This window comes from Linepithema humile, chromosome 7 (assembly GCF_040581485.1).
Source record: "Linepithema humile isolate Giens D197 chromosome 7, Lhum_UNIL_v1.0, whole genome shotgun sequence".
NCBI classification, from domain to species: Eukaryota; Metazoa; Arthropoda; class Insecta; order Hymenoptera; family Formicidae; genus Linepithema; species Linepithema humile.
In genome coordinates this window covers 23,092,632-23,112,980 of record NC_090134.1, presented here as the reverse complement: position 1 = coordinate 23,112,980, position 20,349 = coordinate 23,092,632, and the positions used below count along the sequence as shown (strand labels likewise).

Here is a 20,349-nt window from a genome sequence, read left to right as displayed (position 1 = left end):
GTCGGGTCATCCATTCGGCCTTCTTTTTTCCGAAGAAGAACCAAGTTCGCGATCTTCCAGCTTTTCGGGAATTTGCCTTCTTTTAGGCACGAATTGCAACATCTCGTCCAGGCGGAGAGCAAGTTTTTAGATGTACCGAGTAGTACTGATCCAAGTATACCTCCCGGACCAGGGGCTTTGTTCCCTTGTATCTTTTTTAGGGCAAGCTTCACCTCTGATTCCTGAACGTCCCACTCCGGCTGCCAGGTGAACCGTTCTCTTTGAGATTCCCGACATCCATCGCCCGGCGGGAAAAGTACTTCAAGTATTCTCTCCACCGTGTTCGACGGAAGTGCGGCAGCTATCGGTATGGTCTGCGGCTTCATTTTCTTGGTTACTATGCGGAACGGTCGTCCCCAGGGATCCCGGTCAATCGTTTCCGTTAGTTTGCACCATGCATCGTTCTTGGCCTTTCTTATGACCAAACGCAGTTTTCTTTGTACTTCTGTGTATTTCCTTTCAACAGAGATTCTTTCGTTGTCTGATTTTCCTTTTCTTTTCCTCGTTCTTGTGAGTATCCTTCTTATTTCCTTGCATTCTTCTCGTGCTGCTGCTGTTTCTTCATTCCACCAATATGTATTCCTCTGTCTGATCTTGCGGATTCTCGGCATAGCTACGTCAGAGGCTTCGCTCAGTGCGTTGTCCAGCCAGTCAGCCTGTTCCGTTGCGTCTTTATCCGGATGTTCTCTATTGCTCCACAGTTTGATCATAATTGCAGCCGTTAACCTATCGTTGTTTAGCTTCTTACCGTTCCATTTGGGAAATCGGAGTTTGGATTCTTTTAACCTATCCCTCACGCGATCCAGAGAGGCACCCAAAACTGTTCTCACATACAAGTGATCTGAGGCGGTAGGGTTTTCCTGATCCACGTAGCAATTTTGTATTTTTCTGAGCATTGCTGGGTTTGCCCATACCAAATCCACCGTTGATCGACCTTGTGTTCTAACGCATGTGGGCGTCTTATCCTTGTTAAGTAGCGTAAGGCCTCTACCAGCAGCCCAGTCTGCCAGCATTTCTCCTCTAGTTGTGCTCTTTCTATCCCATTGTAGGGATCTGGCGTTAAAATCACCTAACATTAATATTGGTCTTCTCATATTGGGATCTATTATCATGCTTACCGAGCTAAGAAAACCCCTGAAGTTCACTTTTTTCCTCGGCGGGCAATAGCATCCCACAACTAGATAACCACCCCAGTCTATCGCTATCCAGTTGTTTGTTCTTTCGATCAAGTTGCAAGGGAGATTATCCCCTACGTCACCACCCCCCCAAGTGATAGCCACCCTGGGAGGGTTTCCTATTGAGCCCCACCATTTGGAATTCTCCGGTACATAATAGGGCTCCGTCACAATAGCGAGGCTCGTTCTCCACTCGGCCATGTATTGAACGAGTAGATCCTGAGCCCCACTAGAGTGATTGACATTTGCTAATATGATTGATAGGGCCATTATTGCGTACAAATGTCCTCTATCTCCATATTTGTCTCCGTTCTCGTTGTTAAGGCCAGTGTGGGGGTGCCACGCGACCTACCTTTTATAGGAGAGCAAGGAGGGCATTCAGGGCTGCCCGCTCTATGATTATCTTTCATACCCTTTGCTTTGCAAATCGGGCAACATGCTTTTTTTGTGCATGTACCTATCTTGTGGTCCGGATCTCCACAATTATAGCAGTGCGTAGATCGGTCCACATTAGCTGGAGGACATCTGTTGCTAGTATGTCCTCTAGCCAAGCATCTATAGCACTGTACAGGCCTTTTCGGTAGTACTGCTATCCGTGCCATTGTCCAGCCAATTCTTAATCTCGCCCCTTCCGCAACTTTCAGTGCAGCCAGTGCTGGAGCTTGCACCCATATTGCACCCATACCCCCTTTATATCTTCTGATGGGGCCATGATATATGTCATCTGGGTGGCATTCTCCTTTCGTCGCGATTGCATTAACCACCATTTCTGGGGTTGTTGCATCGTCGAGTTCCGAAATTCGAAGATCCATCTTTTGCGTTGGACGTCCTATTCTAACTTCCTCTCCTTCAAACGTTTTACGCAGTCTTGTAGCTAGTATGTCTGCTTTTTCACTCGCTTTCTCACCCGGAATTTGTATTATAATTCCTCCCGTGACTGAGGGTCTTATTTTCGGGTTTTCTATTCCTACATCATCAAGATTAATGGCTGCTTGTGCTTTCTGCAGCGTCTCAGTGTACTTGTCTTCTCCTAGACAGGTAATGGACACAGCAGCTGAACGAGACAGCCTCTTCTTTTTATTTTTAAGTAGATTATTCCTTACTTCTTCCTTCTTTTTCATTTTTATTGAATTCCCAGTTATGTTGGGCATCTTCAAGTTTTCTTTCCCTTTTGCTTTCTTTTTAGCTTTTTTACCAAGTACCTCAGTCCACAGTGGTTCTGTTTGTTGGTTCGCTTTATCTTCTATTTCACTTATTTTAATTTTCTTCTTTTTTCCAGGTGTAGCAGTGGTAGCAGTCCCCATAGATGAAGCAGCTGGAGCCGCAGTCAACCTTGAGGGTCCCGGAGCAGCCGTCGGAGCAGTAGAGGTCGCAGCCTTAGGTGTCTTCTTCGAGGTAAGTCTATTTTTACTTATTATTTCCTCTTTTCTTCTTTGTTCTAGGTTTATTGCTGCTGGTTCTCTTGTGTGTAAGTGAACCAGGTTCTTCACCACTTCCGTTAAGCCATTAATTGCCAGTAGAATTTCACTGGTATGGTCTTGTCTTTTATTTTCCGTCACCGTTACAGTGCGGGCACTTTCCCCTATGACATTCATATCCATATCCATTTCCGTCTCCATGTCTATTTCTGGTTGGTATCTGACCTCGTCTATATGTTTTTCCCTAGGTCTACTCTTAGTTGTTCTGTTCCTAAGTATTCTTCCTTCATCTATCACCTTTGATACACCCAGTATTGGAGGTCTGATAGCTGGTGGAATAATAATGCCTTCCAATGCCGGGAAATCAACCTCATCAGCGCAGGATGGGGTTGGGTTCTCAGTTGGTGTGGGAGATGGTGTATCCTCCCTTTGTACAGAGGTTGTCATCTTCTCCAGTCTTATTTTTAACATTTCATTTTCATTCTTGATTTTAGTCATTTCTCTTTCTAGTTTTTCTATTTTCCCCTGTAGGAAATCCGTATCCCCCACCATAGAAGCCCTTTTGGAGAGGATGTCCACCGCCTCTAATGCTGCATGCGTATGTACCTTGATATTTTTATTCAATGTGCCTTTGATATTTTTCGATTTGGCTCTGGCATCCTCCACTTGGCGTAACCACTCCTTCGCGTAGGCACCTATTTCCGCCGCAGGTCTTTCCCCTATATCCTTTAATATTGTATCGGCCTCTAATCTCTGCTTGTAAGTTAATCCCATGTCCTTGTTTCCTTCCTCTTCTTCGGAGGAGGACTTTTCTACCTCGTTTCTGAATTTCCTCTTCTTAGCGTTTGTTTTCTTTGGACGCTTAGTTCCTCTACTCGATACCGTTTTTGTTGAAGAGGCCAGACTTTCATCCTCAGAAAATCCCGTAAGATCCATGTATTCCATGATATTCGCGTCTACACTAACTGTCTTCTTCTTTCCAGCCGCAGTTCCTGCCTCTGGGTCAGGAGTCATTGTGACCTCTACTAATGAGCTTGGCAGGAACCCTTCTTCGGTATCAGATCTTTGCATTTCGTCTTGTACAGGATCCGGATTAAGGCATGCGCCTATGTCTTTAACCCTCTTTCGCATCTGTTTTACCAGAAGTTCTATCCCGGTGTTTGAGATGATCGTTGGTTTTACTGAGTCGCTCATCTCCGACAACCCAGCTAGCCCTACACATGATGACGACGCATCGAGGGCAGGGACGATACCCTCGTATGCGCCGACCACTGGGGTTTCCGAGTTCCCCTGTGATGGTAAGTATTCATTTTTGTTTTCCATTCCGTTCATAAAGAGTTATTTGTTGACACAGTTTTCTTCTGCGGGTTTGTGATCGGAGTTTTCCTTCTCCTAGGTCGGTTGCCGGCCAAGGCTAGCGAGCCCGACCTGCCCGATGTATAACGCGACCAGGCCCAATCCGACAACGCGTCGGATGGCCCCAGTTGCTGGACCGGACCAGAAACCCGGGGAAGTTCCCCGGAGGATCCGCCCCGGACCATCACCATCACCTTAGTCTTACTAAGACTATAGGCAACCCGATCCAATGTCTCTGATATTTCAGATACATTGGACCGTCCCTCCACAGGTAACCAAGAAATAATTCCCGGTCCTCACATTTGTGGGACACCTGGACTGATCACCAGCCAGGCACCCACATCCCTCCCACCGAAGCCGGTGACCCGGGCCCCGTTAGGGAACCGAGCCACCGGCTCAGGTTGGCATGCACTCAACCTGTGGGCCAGGAACACCCAGACCACAGGGAGGCGCCCGCGGGAGCACCCGCAATGTTTTTTATAGAGGTTTTCTCCTCTTGGCATGCGCCCCTGCCCCCCTCCGGGAAACAGAGACGCGCCTGCGGGAGCACCCGCGTCGTCACGGACAGGGAGTAGTCCTCCCCCTAACGGTGCCGTGCCACCGGGCGATTGTAGTCGGGGCCGCCAACCCCTACCGGCGATTGGGATTCCATTCGTGCCGAGACACGAACTTCATCCCTAAGGAGTCGCCGGGCTCCTTGTTCCTCCCATAGGAGGAACTGTGCGCTCTTGGCACCGCAGAATGACTCTTGCGAGCCACTCCACGGTGAGCCTTCTCACCACGACAAGGTGGCGCACAACGAGAAGGAGGGGGAACCTAACCTAACCTAACCTAACCTAACCTAACCTAACCTTTTTTTTTTTTTTTTTTTTTTTTTGTGCGGAGGGGGCGAGCCCCCCCCCGGGGGTGGAGAATCTTCAAAAGACACCCTCTGGCGTGCAGTGGGAACATCCCTGCCAGAGGGTAGTGTGGGATTCACCTGGGGCTCGGGTTACGAGTCCGAGAATCACCCAGGCGCCTACCCACTAAACTCCACCCCCGTTGCTGTACCTTCAGCTGCCGTTGTGGGGGGAGGCTGGGAACCGCAATCGCATACATCCAGCCATCCCCCCCGGCGGACCGGTTCCCCGGCACAATTATTTCTATGTGGGGGGAATTTTTCCCCCCTTTCTCTCCTCAGTCGTTTCTCCGCATTGGGCCAGTGGTCCAATGATCCTCACTATGGACGCGGGTACAGCTAGACACCCCCGCACCAAAAGAGTGCGGGAGCCGCCCGTAGCCGCGCCCACAGGGGATCCGACTCTCGGTTCGGTCGGAAGTCGGCCCGGGGTCCCACTCCCATGCCCGCTAACTCCGGGATATCCAACCTGTGGACGGCCGACAGCTAGACACACCCACCCTTAAGAGGTGTGGGTGCCGCCCTTCGGTCCGCCCACAGGGGACCCTCCCCCCCCCTTTCTGCTTCTCAGCCCCGGCTTCCCCGGAGGAAGCCTCGAAGCAGAGAGGGCCCGCATCTTGGAGGGCGTTTGTTGGGGGGGACTTGTTTCCTCCCCTCTTGCCCCCCTTGGTCGCTTCTCAGCCGGGGTGCGGTAGTCCGAACTTGGCTCTTTCGCCACCCGGTCCACCCCACGGCCAACCCCACTTGGTCCTAGATCGGGAGGACCTCTCTCCCCGGTCGTTGCCCTCTCGCCCTCAGAGGGGATGGGGCCTACGTCGGCTGTTGCCGGCATCCCACCACCCATCGAGGAGGGGGTTGATTTATCGCCCCTCTTTAATGGAGGGGCGCGAGGCGCAGGGGGGATCAGGGGGCATCCCTCCGACCCCACCCTGTGATCCGCCTTCCTCCCAGCGGTAGTGCACACGGGGCAACAAGGGGGTCGTTTACACGTTGACCCCTTGTGCCCCTCCTCTCCGCAGTGAAAGCAGCAGAGGGCCCTATCCACCTTGGACGGGCACCTCTGCTGCGTATGCCCCCGCGTCAGGCAGCGGAAGCAGCGGGCCGGTCTGCTCGGCAGCAGCTCGACCCGAACGTTGGACCACCCAATGTCGATCCTCCCTGCCTCCGCCACCTTAATCATGGCCCTCGCCGGGCCTTGGGTCCATACCGTGCGCTTGCCGGTATTCGTGGCGCGCAACGGTCCCACTCGAATCTCGGATTCGGAGCATCCGCCGCGCAGAGAAATTTCCCTGCGGATCTCCTCCTCCGAGACCGATTCCTCCACCCCTCTCAGGCGGAGGTCCAGCCTGATTGTGGGCCTGGAGACCCTTACCCCCTCCATCCCGTGTTTCTGGAGGGCTATCTGGATTGCGGAGGTTAGGCGACAAGCCTTCGCCTCCGCATCCTGCCCTCCCCCCGGCACCTCCACGAGGAGTTCCCCTCCGCGGGTTCTCCTGGCATCGAGTCTATCGATGCCAAGATCCCCCAAGACGATTTCCCGCCTCGCCATAAGCAGCGCTTCGGACAGGTTACCCTGTCCGGCTAGCAGCACTGCCGCCGAGCGCGGGAGCCTCTTCTTCACGGCCTTCACCGGGTTCCCCTTGGGACGCGCTCCTTCGGGGGTCGCTCCCGGTGGACCCGGACGGGCCCGGATTGCAGGGGTGGGGGGGCCAGTCCCCATCCCCTCCTTCGCAGCCCTTCCCTTCCTCTTATTGCGCCGGCCAACGGTGATCCACTCACTAGGATTATCCGCTGCCGGCGCAGCATCCCCCTCCAGTGTAGGATCCGGGGGAATGGCGGGAGACCCTGTCGAGGGTTGGGGAGACAAACCCCCAGTCCCACGAGGGACCGCCCCCCCGGTCTTCTCTCCCCCCTTCTTCCTCTTCTTCCTCCCCACCCCGTCTCGAGCAACCCCCCCAGCGCGGGGTGCCCGAGGGCGGGGAGAGGCAGGGACCGGAGGAGGAGCGGGCCCAGTCGCTCTCTCCTCGAGGCCCCTCAGCCTTTCGCCAAAACCCTCCAGTGTCTTGGCGATTCCCGCCAGGCCTACCGCCACGTTCGTATCACCTGGCGGGTGGGGAAGGAAGGGGAGGAATCCCATCATTCCTCGCAACCCCCGCAGCAATTCCTCCAGCATCATCCGTGCTGGGGGGGGTACCCCCTCCCCCTCCTCCTACAGGCGAGTCGGGTCTCTCGCCAGCCCTCAGATTGGCGAGCTCCGCCTGCAGTTTACGGGTCCTGCGTTGGAGACGGCCATTCTCCGCCTTAAGGGCCTCCATGTCCCTCTCCAACAACAGGACCTTCTCCTTCCAATATCCGGGGTCCCCGCCCTCAGAGGCCCTGGCGGCCATGGTCCGAACAACCTCTCTGAGGACGTAGACCCCAAACTTGAGCTTCCCGCTCAACTCCCCTTTAAGGTTTGCGGCACGCTGCCGCACTTCCTCGATGGAGAGGAGCCCCCGATCGATGTTGCTGAGCATCTCCTCGGTTGTGCCCCTCTCCATCCTCCTTATCTCCTCCTCCGCCCTTCTCTTCTGCGGGCCGGTGAGGTTGGGCGGCGCCACCTCCGCAAACGGACTGACCCCCGCCGGGCCCTCAACGTCCCGAATTGCGGCCATGCCCCCTGACGCGCTTCCCACCGAAGTGTTCGCGCGGGTGTCCCTCCCGTCGTCCGTATCGGACTCCGATGTAGCCAGGAGAGGGGCGGGCTTGAACGGACCAGTTCCGTCCTTCCGCGGCCTCCCCTGACCTCTCCTCAGTACCAAGAGCCGTCCGCCGGCCGCCCTCGCCGTGGCACGTCGCCGTACAGCGTCCGACCCCAGCGAAGATCTGCTGTCCCCGCTGTCCTGAGATCTGCCGGGTTCCCCCTCCAGCAGCTCTTGTAGGGGGAGACCCTCCACTACCGTGGCGGTCCTTTTCTCCCCCTCCTCCTCCGATGACATAGGGTGGGGCTCGGGCGAATCGCCTCCACCCCCCCTGAGTGTGAGCGGGGGGAATAGCCCCCCATACTCCTCCCCATAGTCGCCCAGGCCACCATCGATCGCTATTTCCGCCGCGAGGCTCGACGTCAACCTCGCGGTTAGCCCTACGTCGGATAACGACGTGGTGGGGGCAGGGACGATACCCCCATCCACGCCGGCAGCTGAGCACCCGAATCTCTGCTGCGGTAACTTGTTACTCCTATCCGACATCAAACCATAATTTGTCATTTTTTAACAGAGTTTCCCTCTCCGGGTTTTTTATCGTGATTTTCCTTTCACTAGGGCGGTTGTCGACCAAGACTAACGAGCCCACCCTGCCCGGATCTTTTTATAGAGGTTGAATCACCCTCGCGGCCCGCGCAAGCGTTATGCTTGCACCGGCCCCCGGTCCCACAAACTGGGGTTACGGTGTGTGACACTTTACGCCCCCCTTCGTGCAATGGGGGCCGACCGTTATGCCGGAGCACCGGCGTGCTAACGAGGTTGGTCAGGCCCCGGCTTTTTTATCGAGGTAATGCTCCTCTATCCCGGGGGTGTGTTTTCCAAAAACACACCTATCGAGTCCGGGCACCCGGGGGTTTGAAATCAGAGTCCCCATCTCCTACCAGCGATTGGGATAGTACCCTAACGAAGTCGCTGGACTCCGCACGGCCCCTCCAAACGAGGGAACCGTGGACCTACCAGAGGGGTAGGGAAGTGAGAGAGGTCGCTATCTCCCACCCCCCCCCCAATCCTACCTTTGCGCTCCACCAGCGCCCGGGCACAAGGGACGTGGTCTGACCCGATCACTCCGTTGGCCCCTCCTTCTCCTCGCCAGGGCGGAGGTCGAACCCCCCTCACCCCGCCTCTCCCTCTCGGCCTCCTCCTTCCGAGACATAACCGTCTCACAGAAGGAGGAGACCGCCTCCCAGACCCCCTCCCCCTCCAACATTCCCTTAATTAGGGATGAGAGGGAGAGGTCTTCGCCAACCACCGCAGCCAGGACTCGACGCTCCTCAGCCCACGCTGAGCAGACCTCGAGCGTGTGCTGCGCCGAGTCCCGGCCGGTCGCACAGTGGTGGCACCGCGCGGTGTGCTCCTTACCGATACGACACAGGTAGTCACCGAAGCAGCCATGCCCGGTGAAAACCTGTGCCATTCGGAAGGAGATGCCTCCTCCCCTCCTGTCTACCCACTCTAGTAGACAGGGCTGGATGGCCTCGACAGTCCATACTCCAGGTAAGCCCGGAGTGTTGTGTTCGCCCAGTCTGTGTTTCCACTTCCTGAGCGCCCACCTCCGGGCCCTGGCCTTCTCTTTTGCCACTTCCCTGGAGATGTTCTCGGGGGAAATGCCGCTCCGCTCGACCTCCCTCGCGCACCGATAGGCTTCGGCACGCGATTCAGCGACCAGGTCGAACGGGAGCACCCCCGCCAGGGTCGTGGCCGCCACGTACGACACCGTCCGGTAGCACCGGGCGACTCTGATGGCCATGCGCCGATCTGCCCTTTTAACCAGGGACAGGGCGCGTTTGTTGGCCATCAGGTCTTCTGCCCAAATCGGTGCCCCGTAGAGGGACACCGACCGGACGGTGTTCGTATATAAGTGCCTAACTTTGGCACTTGGACCGCCGAGGTTGGGCAGGAGGCGACTCAACGCGTTCGCCATCCTGTCCACTCTGGGAGCAAGAGCATTAAAATGCTGTGTAAACTCCCAGAGTCCATCCAGGGTGAGGCCAAGGTACTTCATCTTGGACCCCACAGGGATACGGGACCCTCCGACTTTGATGATTGTCGGGGGTGGCCTCCCATCTGTCTTCCTGTGGAAGAACAGTGCTTCAGTTTTTAAGGGAGCCACCTCTAACCCCAGGCCCCGTATTGCGCACACCACGCTGGCCACGGCTCCGTTCGCTGCAGCCGCGGCCTCCCACCACTCCTCCCCCCGTGCCATGACTAAAGTGTCGTCCGCATAGCAGACGATGTCACAGCCCGGAGGGAGGGCCGTCCGGAGCACCACATCGTACCCGAGATTCCACAGCATCGGGCCCAAAACAGACCCCTGCGGAACCCCGCGGTACATCCTCCTTTCGCACACCGTACCGTTGCTGTTCGTATATGCAAAAGACCTGTCCCTAAGGTAGTCCCACAGGACTGCCTGAAGGTATGGAGGCAGCTGAAAATAATCAAAAGCTGCCCCCAGACAGTCCCAGGGGAGGGAGTTAAAGGCGTTCACAATGTCAAGGGACACTGCCATTACCACCTCCCCCCCCTCCAGCGCGGCATCCGAGAAGGAGCGCACGTGACATATAGCGTCAACCGTGCCGCGTCCCTCCCGGAAGCCGTACTGCTTATCACTCAGAGTGGGACCACCCTGGGACAGATGCTGGACGAGGCGGCCCACGATGATTCGCTCAAAGAGCTTTCCTGCCTCGTCCAGCAAGCATATCGGCCGGTATGCGGAGGGGTGCTCCGTCGGCTTACCATCCTTGTGGAGAAGGACCAAATTGGCCCTCCTCCACCGCGAGGGGAAAGTGCCGGACCTGAGGCAGGCGGTAAACAGCCGCCCCATCCGGTCACTCAGCACCCTCGCGGCCAGAGCCCAGGCCCTGCCGGGTATTCCGTCGGGTCCTGGTGCTTTAGCAGCACCACCGAGCCTAGCCCGCACCGCGGTCATCTCGTCCACCGAGACTGCCGGTTCCTCGGGCCACGTCTCCCCGATCGTAGGGGGAGGGATGTTTATCTCCCCCACGGGGAACAACGTGTCAATAACGTTCCCGAGGATTGCCGGCTTTAGTCTCTCTGCGGTGGGGGGCGCCCTTGGTCTCAGCTTCCTGAGAACCAGCCTAAAGGGTCGCCCCCACGGATCCCGGTCCAGGGTGGAGGTTAGCTCCTCCCAAGCCCTGGCCTTCTCCTTCCTGATGGCGGCTCGCAGGGCGTTTCGTGCGACGCGAAACCCCTCCAGAGCTTCCGTCATTCTGGTATGGTCCCCCCTTCTGCGCACACGCAGGAATATGCGTCTGGCGGCCGAGGAGGAACGCCTAAGATCGGCGATCTCCTCAGTCCACCAGTACATCGCCTTACTAGGGGACCATTTAGATCGTGGCATAGACGCTTCGCACGCGTCTTCAACCATGCTCACGATCCTCGTGGCCTCTTCCTCTGGGTCCACGGCCTGGCCGGATGGTGTTGGCCAGGTTTTCACCAGAATGACCGCCATCAAGATGTCCTCATTAATCTTTTTGAGGACCCATCTTTTTGAGGTGCTACGCCGACGACGGCTGAGCTGTCCGGTGGGGGTGGTCGAGGCCTCGATCACAATATACCTGTGATCGGACCCCGAATCCAGGTCTTCGTCCACCCACCAACCCGTGACCCTACGCGCGGCAGACGGGGAAGCCCAAGTGAGATCCACAATGGACTCCCCCCCGGTACGCACGCAGGTGCTCCTCGAACCCGTGTTTAACAGACACAGGCCGAGTGCCGCCGCCCAGTCCACCATCTCCCCACCTTTCCCGTCAGTGCGCGGGGAACCCCATAACGTGGACCACGCGTTGAAGTCCCCCGCGACTATCGTGGGCCGGGGGAGGCATCTGCGAACGCAGTCCCCCAGCTCCGACAGGAAGATCTTAAAGGCGGGGAGTTTCCAACTAGGTGGGGCGTAACACCCCAGGACGCACCAATCCCCCCATTCCACCGCCACGAAACCAGGCCCGTCTCCTATCTTGGAGAACGGGCGGGAATCCTTTGGGGGTCTCCAACAAACGGCGACCCTCTCCCTCGTCGGGTCGGTGAACCAATTGGGGTGGCCCTCCGGTACCCGGTACGGTTCGGAGACCACCCCCAGCTCGAACCCACCCTCCGCCATGTTTTGATGGAACAAGTCCATCGCCATGACGGAGTGGTTCACATTGACCTGGAGGATCCTGACAGACGGGAATTGGCCTAGTCAGAATCCACCAGGCTGACGCACGGGAAGTCCTCCTCCTCTGCCGCAGATGTTATTGCGGCTTCTTTTGTGCGCTCACTCCTTCTCTGCACGAAGTCCTCCGTCGGCCTCTGCTCCCGCGGCGCCCCGATCGTCTCCCAAGGAGGGGACACATCCTCCAGATATTCGGAGGGGGTTTCCTTCCGGTCGGGCGTATGGATCGCCCTCCCTGCCATCCCCTCCTCCTCCATCTCCATCCCTGGGGTAGGGGTGGGTGTGGGTGCCAAGGCCACACCCACCTGACCCGTTTCCTCCACCTCCATCCTGTTGGGAGTGAGGTGAGTGACAGGGACGGTCGCGGGGGCCAAGGCCGCGCCCGTCCTGTCCTCCTTTTTCTTTGTCTCCTCTTTCTTCCTCGAAGACTTGGGGGGATTGGAGGTGGGCGCGGGGGCCAGGGCCGCGCCCATTAGCTCCTTCTCCTCCCCTTCCCTTAATTGGGCCGAGGTGGGTGTGGGTGCCAAAGCCACCCCCACATGCCCTTCTTCTTCCACTTCCATCCTTGTGGGAGTGGTCGGAGCGGACGCGGGGGCCAAGGCCGCGCCCGTCCTGCCCTCCTTTTTCCTCACCTTCCTCCCTTCGGACCCGGTTGACCCGGGTGCTGCCACTGGTGCCGTGGCCGCGCCCTCAGTGACCCTCCCTTTCATATTTCCCCAGTTCTTGGGGGCCTTGCAGGCAGGGCCCCCCACTCTATGTGTGTGGGGGAGCCCCTTATCCTTACACACAGGGCAGCTCACGGGGTTCCTACAGTCTCTCGCGACATGCCCTGCTGAGCCACACCTGTAACAGGTGCTAGACCTGTCCGCCGCGTTCGTGCATTTGGCCCGCACGTGGCCCGTCTCCATGCATTTGAAGCACTGCAAGGGCCTCTCGTCCAACAAGGACACCCTTGCAATGCTCCATCCCACTTTTACGCCGCCCCCCTCCGCGACCTTGATTGCCGCGTTGAGGGGGCACCGCACCCATGCCACTCCCAGTCCGTTCCTCAAGGGGGAGGGCTTGACAGGCCCAACCCTCACCTCGCCTAGGGGACATCCTCCTACCCTAGCCACGACCTCAGCGACCTCATTTGGCTCGATCGAGTCCATGAGGCCGCTGATCCGCAGCTCCCCCATTTTAAAGGGCCTCATCACCCTCACTCCTTCCCTTCCTTTGAACGCTTCCTTCAGGGCCGCGGCCAGGGCATCAGCCTTCCTCTCGCTATCCGGGCCCGGAATCTCCAGGCGGGTAGCTCCCGTCCTGGCTATCCCGGACTTCAGATGCGCGATCCCCAGTTCATCGAGGCTGATCCTGCCCCTCGCCTCCCTTAATATCCGGTTGTAGTCCCCCAGAGAGCACGTGATGGTGATCGCTGCTGTGCTGGGGGGCTTCCGGACCTTTCGGGTCTTCTCGGGGGCGGTTTGAGCCGGGCCCTTCTTCCCCTGTTGTCCTCCCGCCTGGGTTACCCTCTCCTTCTTCCCTTTCCCCGCCACCAAAGCCAAAGCGTAATTCTGGTTGGCGGGAGGGGGGTCTGGTACCCTCTTCTGCTGCTGTTGCTGCTGCTGCTGTTGCTGTTGCTGCTGCTGCTGCTGTTCCTGACGTTGCCGCTGTGGCTGCGGGGGGGGGGCCTTCTCCTCCTGTGCAGCCCGCGGCTCCGTCCGGGCCGCAACTCGTCCTCCCCCAGTCCGGAGCGGACGTGGGGCTCCTTTAGAGGGGGCGGTGGAGGGAGGGGGAACGGCCTCGGCCTTTTTCCCCCTCTCGCCCCTCCCCCTCCCCTCCTTCAGGGGGGGGAACTCCTTCCCCGCTGCCGTGGCCGGGGGTGGGACATATCCCAGCTCGGCCAGCACCACCGGCAGCATCTCTTCCAATGCCGTCCTTATTGCCCTCCGTATCTCCTCCCTCCCAGTAGCGGGAGAGAGGGGGGCAGGGGGATTTTCTCTCTCCCTCCTGCGTTGTCCCGCCGTTCGATCCCGTCCGGTTTGTCGGAGGGGACCCCTTTCTCCTCCCTTTTCGTCCATCCTCCCCATCTGACCCAGCGATGGGCTGATAGGGTCCGAATCCTTCATCGGGGTAGGGGTGAGTGGAGGAGGGGCTGGTGTTCTCCTCTTTTTTATTTCCTCCATCTCCTCCCTAAGCCTCCGATTCTCCGTCCGGAGCTCTTCCAGCTCCCTCTCCATCTCCCTTTGCTTTCTCAGGAGGAGGTCTCTTTCGGGGGTACTAACCCCCTTCTTCCTGTATTTTCTGGGCCTTACCTCCTCGTCTCCGTCCGCCCTCCTTCCGTCTGTGGACGTCATCCCTTTGGCTAGCCCCATCACCTTCCCCCTTGGCGTGCTGAAAAGGGGCTCCCCGTCCTCGAGTTCACTCGAGGAGGAGATCACCCCTTTCGCCTTCCTTTTCATCTTGGCGGGGGAGGCATCGCCGCCTACCTTGGTCGCCCTGGCGTCTCTCTGCAGCCGGCCGACTGTGGTTTTATCAACCACCGTATCGACATCCTCCCTTCCCTCACTCATCTCCATCCGTGTCCTTGTGGCTACCTCTTGTATTGCCATGTTGTCGTCCTTGTTTTGTCCGTCCTTTGTGTTTTGATTTTTATTTGTGTTTTTACCCATTTTTTTTCCCACGAAACTGGTAGGAAAATGGGTCCATCCCGGCAGAGCCTCCTTACCGGGATAAGGCGACTAAAATACTGTGGGGTTGCGCCAGGTGCCCCACAGGGATCGTTTGCGACCGCACATTTTTAAGGTCTCTGCGGCCATTCAGCCCTCGGCACGATGCCTTCCACCTTGGCTTAAGACCTCCGCGCTATTGTCCCGGACCCGACACACCAATCGGCGCGCACGCCTTACGGGCCCCCAAAAAGAAACTGGCCCGCTCGGCGCACGCCACCGACCGGCCAGCGGGGAGACCCGCCCCGCCACCCGCCCGCATGAGGCCCGACATGCGGCGGGTCAAGAGCAACGGACCGCCCCGAAAGCGCGCCCCCGGGTAGAATGCGGATTCCCCCGAGCGACGCGTCCCGACACGACCGCCGCCCCCTCACCACCCGCATGCCGGCCCACCAGAGGACCACAGGTCCCCACCCGGGCGGGCGTAATGTGGTGATTTGTGTGTATGTGTGTGAGAATGATGTGTGTATGAATGTATGATAGGTGAGTGTTTGTGTGTGTGTATGCACCGCGGGAAGCGGCAACCCACGCATCACTGTGATGCGCGGGTGCCCCCCGCAGAATGCATGCATGGCCCCCGGCTTCCAAGCATCTTCGCAACCGCGAAGGCGCCCAGACAGCTCGGGGACCAAGAATGTGTGTGTGAGTGATTGTGTGTGTGTGTGTGCGTGAATGATCGCGCGAGCACGGGGAAAGACGACCCCCGGCCGAGCGCGACGAGTCCGGGTACAACCGGGGAGGAGAGCAGCGCACCTCCCCCCCGCCGATCCTGTGGTTTGATTTTGGAGTGTCCGTCTCCTAGGCCGACTGCCCACACAGGGCTAACGAGCTCGGCCTGCCCGGGTCTTTTTATAGAGGTTTTACCACCCTCGCGGCCCATCCTAGCAAAGCTAGCACCGGCCCCCGGCCCCATAACTGAGGTTACGGTGTGAGTCGCCACGCCCCCCCACGTGCCATGGGAGGCTCGACCGTTATGCCGGAACACCGGCGTGCTAACGAGGCTGGTCAGGCCCCGGATTTTTTCTCGAGGTTTACTCCTCTATCCTGGTGGAGTGAATAACACTCCTAACGGATCCAGGCATCCGGGCGATTGAAGTCAGGGCCGCCAACCCCTACCGGCTAATCGGGACAAGTCCCATACGGGGTAGCCGGACCCCAGGTTCCCCCCAGCGGGGGAACTGTGCGCTCTTAGCACCGTGGAACGACCCCAGCGGGCCATCCCCCGGTGAGCCCTCTCACCACGACAAGGTGGCGCACAACGAGAAGGAACCTAACCTAACCTAACCTAACCTAACCTAACCTAACCTAACCTTTTTTTTTTTTTTTTTTTTTTTTTCTGGGAGGGGCAAGCCCCTCCCCGGGGGTGGGGAATCTTCTAAAAGACACCCTCTGGCGTGCAATGGGAACATCCCTGCCAGAGGGTAGTGTTGGATTCGTCCGGAGGAGTGGTCTGCGACACCACTGCTCCCCCGGACGCCTACCAACTAAACCCCACCCCCGTTGATGTGCCGTCAGCAGTCATATGGGGGGAGGCTGGGAACCGCAAACGCATACATCCAGCCATCCCCCCTGACGGGCCGGTTTCCCGGCACAAGAAAATCATGGGGAGAACATAGGTTCTCCCCCCCCCTTTCTGCGCTGCTCCGCTCCGGGCCGTGGCCCGGCGGTCCACACTGCGGGCGGCCCGCGTCCTTATGCCGCGCCTTAGCCGCCCGCAGGGGACCAAGAAATCTTCGGGTCGGTCAAGATGGCCGACCCGTTGGTCTCACACCCAGGCCCGTGTAATGCCCGACCTGGGTCAGGCCGGGCCTGGGGGGACCTAGGCCATATACAGCTCACCTCCTCCGGACTTGTGAGCGGGAGGCGTCAAACGCGTAGCTCCCGCAGTCCGGGGAGGGAGCCCACTCCACAAATGGGGCGATGATGTGGGGCAGGGGCACGCCCCCACTCCTCCCACGCCCGGCTTCTGTACTGGGGGGGCTCAATGCCCCCCCTGAAACCTTTTCTGGCTCGCACATCCTCCGAATTTGTGGCGGGGGGCGCAAGGCGCCCTATCCCGCCCTCCGAAGGAGGGAGCCCACTCCTCAGATGGAGCGATGGTAAGGGGCAGGGGCAAGCCCCCACCCCCCCCTCGCTCTTCTCCTCGATTGGGGGGCATAATGCCCCCCGAGTCATATGCCCGTCGGGGGGGAGCCGGCGGAATCCCGTCTGACACTCCCCCCCCGGGGCAATCCTCACTTCCCCTTCCCTTTAAGGAGGGGATAGGGGGGCTAAGGAGGGAGGATGAAGTTACTCTCTCCTCCCGCCCCCCCTCTTCTTCTTCTTCTTTTTCCCCTGTCTGGCCTCTCCGGGGGGAGGACGTGACTCATGGATTTCATCCATGTCCTCCCCCAGGCCATCCAGCAGGAACCTCGACGCCTCCCCCAGGGGTGGGGGAGGTTTAGCCGGTTTTGGGGGCCGCGGTCCCACCACACTGGGCCTCCTCGGGACGAACAGCGTCTCCGCAATGAGCCTCCAGTGCGGATACTGAAGTGCAGCCCCCTCGGCCACTCTTTTCAGCACTCCGACCCCCTCCACCTGGTTGGGGCCGAAGTGCCCCACCTCCATCCTCCTCTCTGTCCCGCATTGGGACATGAAAGAGCCCCCGAAGCGGACGCTGCGCGGCGATCCACCATGGGCTTCCCAACCAAACAGCATCCGCCTCACCACATCTTCACGGGCCGGGGGGAATGGCACATCCTCCCGCCCCCAATCCGCAGCTGTAATGATGCTCCTCCACCTGAGGAGGACCCCGGATGGGAGGCCTTCCCTTTCGCGGTCCTCCCCCTGCCGAGGAACATCACTTACCGGGGGGGCAGTTCTCCCAAACTCCTTTGCTCCCTCCAGTACGCCGCCCTCCTTCTGGATGGGAGGTGGGTCCTCCACTCTCCTTCCAGTCATCCCTCCATCCATCCCTCCCTTTTTGGGGAGATGGGGGGAGGGAGGAGTGGCCCCATGCACTTTCTTGGCAGGAACCAATCCCCCCTCTCCGCTCTTCCGCTCCTCCGCCATTGGTTGGGGGAGCCCCCCTTCACCCAGAGCGGGAGGAGAGCCCTCGCTTACCCTCCCACTCATTCCTTCCTTCGCCACTACCCCGTCACCTCCCTCTCTCTGAGAGGGTTGAGTGGGCTGGGGGGGGCTAGTACACCCATCCTTTCCTCCCTTCTTGGGAAGGGGAGGGGTGGGAGGAGCGGCCCCATCTATTCTCCTCACCACCGGGACCAGCTCCATCCCCCCCCTCCTCAAGTCCTCTGCCCGAATTGGGGGGGGCCTCGAGCTCCCCCCATCAGGCTGACCCTTTCCCTCCTTCCCCGGGGTGGGGATGGGACCCAGACTTCTCCTGGCCCCCCCACCCCCAACCCCGGCTTCCATCTTCCTTGCAGGGGTGGAGCAGAGCGAAGGGCCCCCAGTGGCCCCCTTCTCCCCATCCCCTGTCTCCTCCCTTGCCACCACCCCGCCACCCTCCCCTTCCCGAGAGGGTTGAGGGGGCTGGGGGGGGCCAATACGTCCGTCCCCCCTTCCCTTCTTGGGGAGGGGAGGGGTGGGAGGAGTAATCCCGTGAACTTGCTTCACAGGGACCTCCCCCCCCAATCCTTCTGCCTGCATTTGGGGGGGCCCAGAGCTCTCCCCCACAGGCAGATCCCTTCCCTCTTTTCCCGGGGCGGAGGTGGGGCCCAGGTCTTTCTTGGCCCTCCCACCCCCAGCCCCGGCTACCTCCATCCTACTCACAGGGGTGGGGCAGAGTGGGAGGCTCTCAGTAACCCCCCTCCCCCCATCCCCCGCCACCTCCTTTACGGGTGGAGGGATCAGCATCTCCCCGGCCTCCTTCGCCGGAGCGTCCCAGGGGACCGTCCCCCACCCATCCTCCGCCTCCATTGCCTGTGGTGGGTCAGGAGAGAGGGCAATAACGGGGATAAGTACATCCCCACCCTTTCCCCCGCCCCCCAGGACTTCCTCCTCCTTACCTACATCCCCACTTGGGGGCGCCGCGGGGGGTACGGTCTTTTCCCCCCCCCGGTTTCCTCCAATCAGGGTCCCAGATGAGGGGGCTGGTCCTCCCCTCGCCCCTTTTCCTCCCCTTTTCCTTCGTCCCACCTTAGGTGGGACGACCGGGCAGCTGCGGCCACCTATACGGTGGGCCGCACTCCTGCCCTCCTCCGCACAGGCCGGGCAGCTCGCCTTTCGTTGCGAGCATGCCCGGGCCATGTGCTCGGTGCCCCCGCAGTGGAGGCAGCAGCCGCTACGCTCCACCGCTGAGGGGCACCTCCACCTTTCGTGCCCCCTCCGCAGGCACTTAAAGCATCGAGGGGGGAGGGTGGGATCACCTTTCCCCCCTTTTTCCTCCTGACGGGCGGGCCGTAGTCCCCCATTCCTCCGTGTCTGCGTCCAGGCCTCGGATTTGCCTGGCGCAGCCACCCTCTCTGTTTTGGAGGCCGGAGGCATGACACCTCCCCCTCCGGAGAATCCCCCCTCTACCCTATGCACATTGGTGCGTCCTCGACGGATCTCCTCGATTACGACGAGGAGATCCCTTAGAAGCCTGTGGGCTTTCTCCCACAGGTAACCCTCCGCGGTAGCCATCAGATCCAGGGCGCCCGCGTGGCACGCCCTGGATAGCTCGTCGCACGATGACGACAGGGGGGGCACCGAGCCGGTATACCCCCCTCGCCGGCCCCTGGGGGTCCGAATCCCCTGAGGCGGTAAACGTGTTCCTCCTGTCGTCATAGTTTTCCCATAATTGTGTTTTGTTAACAGAGTTGTCATCTCCGGGTTTTTTATCGTGGTTTTCCTTCCACTAGGACGGTTGTCGACCAGAACTATCGAGCCCGTCCTGCCCGGGTCTTTTTATAGAGGTTGTTCCACCCTCGTAGCCCGCGTATGCAACAGTGCATACACCGGCCCCCGGCCCCAGACTTGGGGTTACGGTATGCTGCGACTTATGTACTGTGGGGTTGCGCAACTCACCCACAGGGATCGTTCGGACCACACATTTTTAACGTCTCTGTGGTCATTCAGCCTTCGGCACGATACCTTCCACCTTGGCTTGAGACACCATCCTTGTCGTCCCGGACTCAGCACACAAATCGGCGCGCACGCCTCACGGACCCCCAAAAAGCGACTGGCCCGCTCGGCGCACGCAACCGACCAGCCGGAGGGAGAACCCCCCCCGCCCACCCGCCCGCATGAAGCCCGACATGCGGCGGCTCACGCGCGGCGGCACGCCCCGAAAGCGCGCCCCCGGAAGGAGCTCCGTTCCAGCAATGGAATGCGGATTCCCCCGAGGAACGCGTCCCGACGCGGCCGCCGCCACCCTCACCACCACATGCCGGCCCGTAAACGGACCACAGGTCCCCACCCGGGCGGGCGTGAATGAGCATGAATGAAAGTGTATGTGTGCGCGTGTGATGTATGCGTGTGCGTGATTAATGAATGAATGTGTGTGTATATGCAGGACGGGAAACGGCATCCCACGCATCGCTGATGCTACAATGCGTGGGCGCCCCCCGCCGAATGCATGCGTGGCCCCCGACTTCCGAGCAGCTTCGCATCAGCGAAGGCGCCCAGACAGTACGGGGGCCAAGTGTGTGCGTGTGATGTATGTGTGTGTGAATGAATGCGAGGCACGGGGAGGGACGACCCCCGGCCGAGCACGCAGCGTCCGGGAACGACTGGGGGGGAGAGCTTACGCACCTCCCCCCCATCCACCAATGGTTTGATATCGGAGTTTTCCTTCTCCTAGGCCAACTGCCCACACAGGGCTAACGAGCTCGGCCTGCCCGGGTCTTTTTATAGAGGTTTTACCA

General features: G+C 59.4%; 1 protein-coding gene across 5 annotated transcripts in view; it reads right to left on the bottom strand.

Moving 5' to 3' along the window:
* Nucleotides 1-19: 19 nt before the first annotated feature.
* LOC137001143 (uncharacterized) overlaps nucleotides 20-20,349 on the bottom strand; it is a 44,359-nt gene continuing 24,029 nt past the window's right edge. For 3 of the 5 annotated variants that reach the window (XM_067359427.1, XM_067359429.1, XM_067359428.1), the window contains exons 3-4: nucleotides 15,777-15,816; nucleotides 20-4,839 (exon numbers count right to left, since the gene is read on the bottom strand). In XM_067359427.1, the coding sequence (XP_067215528.1) occupies nucleotides 1,484-3,964 (2,481 nt within the window). In that variant the 5' untranslated portion in view covers nucleotides 3,965-4,839; nucleotides 15,777-15,816 and the 3' untranslated portion in view covers nucleotides 20-1,483. The remainder of the gene's footprint in view (nucleotides 4,840-15,776; nucleotides 15,817-20,349) is intronic. The other 2 variants (XM_067359430.1, XM_067359432.1) reach the window with 2 other exon arrangements.